General features: G+C 39.6%; 1 protein-coding gene across 2 annotated transcripts in view; it reads right to left on the bottom strand.

The window, feature by feature from the left end:
* Positions 1-3,293: 3,293 nt before the first annotated feature.
* Positions 3,294-6,144, bottom strand: part of polr3e (polymerase (RNA) III (DNA directed) polypeptide E (80kD)) — a 34,906-nt gene continuing 32,055 nt past the window's right edge. Inside the window, exons 20-21 of one of the 2 annotated variants that reach the window (XM_018097119.2) lie at positions 5,844-5,969; positions 3,294-5,167 (exon numbers count right to left, since the gene is read on the bottom strand). In XM_018097119.2, the coding sequence (XP_017952608.2) occupies positions 5,111-5,167; positions 5,844-5,969 (183 nt within the window). In that variant the 3' untranslated portion in view covers positions 3,294-5,110. The remainder of the gene's footprint in view (positions 5,168-5,843; positions 5,970-6,144) is intronic. The other variant, NM_001016970.2, reaches the window with a different exon arrangement.

Raw genomic sequence — 6,144 nt, 5'->3', positions numbered from 1 at the left:
AGGCCTCCCATGTGACATTTAATTAAGTATTTATTTTATGTTTAATAATCTTATTTTCTATCATTTTGAAAAAAAAAAAACCTCCAGTTATGGTCTCAGATTGAGATGAAACAGTATATTTTGTATCCATTTTTTTTTTTTTTTTAAGGGGAGACTAAATTCCTGCCTTCAGGTGGAAGAATCTGTTTAGCCTGAAATGACACCAAAATGAAGGGGCTGCATTTTTGTTGCAGAAATATTATTTCACAAAAAGACATAATGGTTACATGCACAAGGTGAAACTGTATGGTGCCCCAGTCCCCCCTATTCTCACAGTCACCCCATTTTCTTGTGGTTAGAAACTCTGACCAGGAAGTGAGGGGGTGAACAGGTACAACACTTCTGTTAGTCTCCCCCTAAAAAAGAGCAACTACAATTTCTTAAGTATTTAAAATTTTTGATACTATTTTGTATAATTACTCCGCCTCAAAAAAAAAAAAAAGCTTCAGTTATATATTTTTGGGGTATTTTTTCATTTCAGTGCAGTTATGCTATTTGGGTATTTTTCTTTAATTTATATATCCGATTCCGAACTTGGCAATTAAAGTTGCCTCCTAAGTCCTTTTATAAATGAGCAAATATAAAACTGTCATCCTGCAGGGCTGATTAGCATAGTTGACAAGATTTATCAGTTTTTAGGGGCATTTTTGTGCTCCAGCTTCGCACCATGTAAGAATTGTGCTAAAAGGGAACATAATGTGCGATTAGTTAGAGTTAGACATAGGCATAGACCATAGGCACTTGTCAATGCAATAATAGTCAGTGCAGCTATGCAGAATGCATCTAATAATCATCTGAAATGGATTGCTATAGATATTAGCCATGCTGCACGTGGGTTTTATACGTATAAAAGTGGTGTTATGGCAGTCGCATTGCAGCAACAGAAATCTATAAAGTTGCACTAAGGCAGTATTTATGCCTCTGACTAGGGGATTTGAAATAGACAAGTGTTAACTGACTGGTATGTTATTGTACTTTATAGAACGGAACAAGAAAATGAAGACAAAGAGTGGATATTGAATGCAATATCTAAAGAAAAATGTTTGGCTCTCTGAAAGTGTTAAGAAAAAGAAACACGTAGGAAAAAGTAGTGTCTAGGAGGGGAGTCACACAGCTTGGGCAAAATAGCTTTTGCAGAGCCCAGTTATGTAATGCGACAGACTTGGTTGTTCAAGGGTGCTGGAATTTGGACCAATAACTATAAGGCTGCAGGTTGGCCAGCACAAATATAGAATCTGCACCTTGCCACACGCTTCCTACCTGTAATGTGCACATTCCCTGGGCTGTCACTACTAACAATAGCTGAGATCATTAGAGGCTGCTGGGAAGTATAGTTTAATGCTGTGGACAAGGACGACGACCCCCCCCCTGCCTTGCTGTTGCCAACCTAGTGCCTTTGTATATGCTGCATGCCTAGGTAGGATAAAGCAACGTACACTGCACATATTGTAATATTATATGGTGCACATCCCGTAGCTCTGTCCTATTATTGCCATCCACTCAGTGATTCCAAGCTGGGACAATAGGCAGAAAAAGAGGTAACAACACTCTCTCCCAGGTGCATATCATATCTGCTATTAGGGCCCCTCATCTGGGTGCTGTAATGCTCCTGGGGTCTGAAGCCAGTGGTAAGGTGGTCCCAAGCGCATGTTTCTAAAATGCTGAAGGGAGGCTAAAATCCCCTTTCATTATATAAAATATATAGAAAAGATGTTCCCCCACCCTGTATGAGCAGTATTTCCATACCAGAAGCTGATTTACAGCTTGGAGCCTTTAGTCACTTATTCTTTTACAGATTATAAGCAGTTGATGTATGTTACAAGAAGGTGAGAAACTTGTGACTGTAAACTGCCATGTACTTTAGTTCAACATGTAGCAGTATGAGGCAGCCCTTCTGATATATCTAAATATAGGTGATACTGTTCCTCTGCATTGATGTTATTATTGTTTTGCAGCATGACATTAAAGACATTTCATGTTGGTTTCCTTATTGCTTGTGTCTCTGAAGTTCTGTTCTGTGCATACAGCGAATCTAGTTTATATAACATGGAGCAGAGGTGCGAGGATCGTTTGCTGGCCAGGTTTAGCTGAGCTACAGATCCCATAATTCTCAGTTAATATTTTGCTCATCACTGTGTACCCGACATTATCCTAAAATATGTAGTATGAAACAAGGAATGCAATTAGTTCCTATCCCATGTTAAACTACAACTAATATACATGAGATCTTTCTAGCAAGGTTGGTAGTTGTAGTTTGGTAAATGTTAAATGGAACAGCAGGTATTGCCCAAATGTTTTTAAATGTGCTCCCTTAAGACATTTTGCCTTTGTGTACCCCATTCAGACCAGTATGCCACAGACACAAACCCGATCAAAGGGTGGTGAAAGCTTTGGGGTGCCTAATAAGTGTGCCCCTAAAAGCAGCGGCATAATTACAAGTTACTCTGTTCTCTAACAGCTCCATGTATAAAATTGAACTGCTCTGGGATATAGAATTTCTCTGAAAGGAATGCTGACCTGGGGCCATACTTTGCTATAAATCATCACTGAGAAAAAGCATGGCTCCAGGCAAGGCTCAGGGCATCATGCTGGCACAGAGAACACAGGAAAGGAGACAGAGGCAGAGTATGAGGACTCCTGGCACTACAGTAATTACATATACTCTGTATCTCACCCTCCATTCAATAAAATGAACTTTCTCATTTTACAAGGGTTTGCCATAATACTGGTAATTCCCCCTTCTTCCCTGCACAGATGGTGGGGCCCCCTGCAAATAACAAGCCTTAGTTACAGCATAAGGGGGCCCTGGTACTCAAAGCAGACAAACTGACACATTGATCAAAGTAATAAAATTGGTTAAATACTTTCAGGAAAGTGCCAGTAATCCCTCAGGATACCTAATAAATCTGCCCCTAAAACAGCGGTGTAATTAGAGGTTACCAAGCCCCACAAACATGGTGTTTTAGTCAGTGACCCACTGGGCTCCCCATCCCTCCAGCCATTAAAAGGTATGTTCCCTCTATAGTTAGGCCTCCTACATAAGAGGGCAAATAATACGTAAGCCAACATCACCAGTGATGTTGCCCTTAGCAACCAATCAGCAATTAGATTTAAATAGTTACCTACAATTTAGAAATCAAAAGCAGAGATCTATAGGCACCACCACCTGTGATGTTGGCTCACACACTATAATAAATATGCCCTGTACCATCCATTAGCACCCAGGTCGTTTAACAAACTGCTCAACACCAGAGTTCAAGCAAATTGTTTTAATGACATTTGAACCAAATAGTAAATAATATTATACAGGTCCCTTAATTCATTATATTAATTATAAAACACTTGCAAATCAGCAAGTAAAGCAACCAGTCCTAGTCTTTCCCCACCACTAGCTACTCCTATAGTGGGATCTTGTAAGTGTAAACTTCAACACAGAAAGAGCTCTGAGATTTAGAGCAAACTGTTAAAGGCAGCAGATTTGTGGCCAGCTGTCTTTATGGGGGTACATCTGCCCCACCTCCGTATACAGACACACCTGCAGAGCAGCCCATGTGAGGAAGAGAAAGGTCATTAACAGACCACAAATGGACCTCTTGGCAGCCTCTATAGCAGTGGGAATAATGGATTCTGGGAAGGGGAGACATCAATACTTTAGGTCGGCCAGACTTGTAGAGCTGTAGGTGTGTAACAGCCGAAAGACCGTATTCTCTGTAATAGGGCCCCAAGATGGCCACCCCAGATCTTTTAAGGTTTCATGAACTAAAATAACCACATGGCACTTTGCTCTGCTTTTCTCATGGTGTCCGTGTCTTTCAGATTCACTATATGTGAGGGAAGTGGTGCCAGCAACATGAAATAAAACAGCAGTGCCCTCTCTCTCCCAGGCGCAGCTATTAAAGAGAAATAAACAAAAGCGTTTTATGCCTCACAGCACTAATGTAACCCTGTGCCACCATGACAAATATTGCCATTTCATGTAAGATAAAGGAACGGTACAATTCAACAAAAGCAAAATACTCATTAGAAACCACATGGTGCCATTTATTGCAATTCTTTGTCATAACTTGCTTAAATGGCCGGAAAGATGATGCGTTACAGGTATATTAGGAATAAACTGGCCAATCAGAAGTGGCACAGGCAACACCAGTGTATATTCTCTAGCTAAATAGAACTTACCCTCATGGTGCTTGTGAGCCCTCACTGTAGTGCAAGGGCAGAGTTTACAAATGTGTGTGAGATATCCAAAATACACACACACTATGGAAGACAGTTTTTAAAGGGCTTGTTCTCCGTTAAATTCATTTTTAGCATGATATGGAGAGAGCTATTCTACGAATCTTCAATTGGACTTCATTTTTTTAATTATTTAGCTTTTTGTTTACTCACTCAATTTTTACCAGGCAGTGGTTTGAATGAGGCTGGAACTAAATAAAACGATAATAAATAGTAACAATAACAATAAAATTGTAGATTTACAGAGCAATGGATTTTTGGCTGCTGGCGTCACTGACCCCCATTTGTGAACTATAAAGAGTCAGAAGAGTAAAGCAAATAATTCAAGAACTATAGAAAAAAAAAAAAAAATGAAGACCAATTGAAACATTGCCAAGAATTGGCCATTCAGTAGCATACTGAAAGTTAACTTAAAGGTTAACTACCCTTTTTTTTTTTTTTTTAAATTGCTTCTGAGCTTCCCACTAGGCTGCCTGTCCTTAACACGTATAATCCATACAGGAAAGCCTAGGAGTTTATCTACTACACTGGCACCTGTATTTCTCATTTTCTCTTGTACTTAATTCACTTCATATTTCAGTTTATTACTGGGGTTTTCAAAAAAAGAAAAAAATATATGTATGTTTAAAAGGAAAATATGTTCACAATCCCAAGTGATCAGTCACCATCTTTGTTTGGATTTGCTTTCTCCAGGCCATGCAGGCATATGTGCGTTCTGTGCCCATGAACCAGTGCGGTGTGATGGTGTATGTGCTTGGGGCCTCAGAATCCTGAGTGGTTACTGGCCGCTACTGGGCCCAGACTACTCTTCTGATAAGTTGTCAGCTCTTCCGTAGTATCAAGACTGCACTGTTCCTTTAAGATACCACATTCCTCCATAACATACACAACAGTCCTAAGGAGAACAGAAATAAGCATTATCAAACAGTAAAATAGTTATTTTAAATGAGATCTAAACCTAAAAATAAGTGGTCTTCTGAACACTTACACAATTTATGTTTATTTGCTGTTTTTAGTGGTTTCTGAGATACTAGCAGTTTTAGACTTTAGGCTAATGGCTCGACAGCTCTTTTTAAAGATGAGCGACCCAACTGGTCTATGCACCTCCTGTATAACTGGTAACCCTAGGGTTGCTAATTGTTTCAGTGAAAGCCAATATCTCAAACTGGTAAAAACAGAAAATAAAAACTGCTCAGAGAATCAATGTTTTAGGTTTAAATTGTCAATATAGTCAAGCTGCAAAAATGAACACTTTGCCCTGATTTAATAATTTTGAATTCACACATTGCTTACAAAGTATGAAAGAGAGATGCCTTTAAACTGTTAGGAACATCTCCCAGTATCCTGCCTACTCTATCATCTGAACACACGGAACAGCCACAGTGTTAAACATTACAACTAATGTGGCTCCAAGATAAGGGATGGAAGGACAGCATTAAAAGGGTTGCGGTCACAGAAAGAGTTAAGAAACACACAAGACTGGTGAAGACATATGAGTGAGCTTGTAAGCCACTGATATACAGACTGTCAGAAAGTGCTTATAGAGGGGTTCAATGCCCCACACATTATACCTTCAACACCTTGTCCACCTGCTGTTTATTGAGAGCGTCTCCAAACTTCTGGCTCAGCTTCGTCTGGATCAAGTTCCTGCGCAAGCGATGTCCCGTCAGGAACAAATCAAGCAGCTCCTGTCGGAGCTAAATATATACATACAGGTATGAAATCATTTATCTAGAAACCCGTTATCCAGAAAGTTCCAAATTACAGGAAGGCCATCTCCTATAGACTCCATTACAAGCAAATAATTCTAATTTTTGAAAGTGATTTCCTTTTTCTCTGTAATAAACCAGTACAGTTATGGGATCCGTTATC

The sequence above is a fragment of the Xenopus tropicalis genome, chromosome 9 (genome assembly GCF_000004195.4).
Source record: "Xenopus tropicalis strain Nigerian chromosome 9, UCB_Xtro_10.0, whole genome shotgun sequence".
Lineage (NCBI taxonomy): Eukaryota > Metazoa > Chordata > Amphibia > Anura > Pipidae > Xenopus > Xenopus tropicalis.
This window is presented reverse-complemented; position numbering and strand designations above follow the sequence as displayed.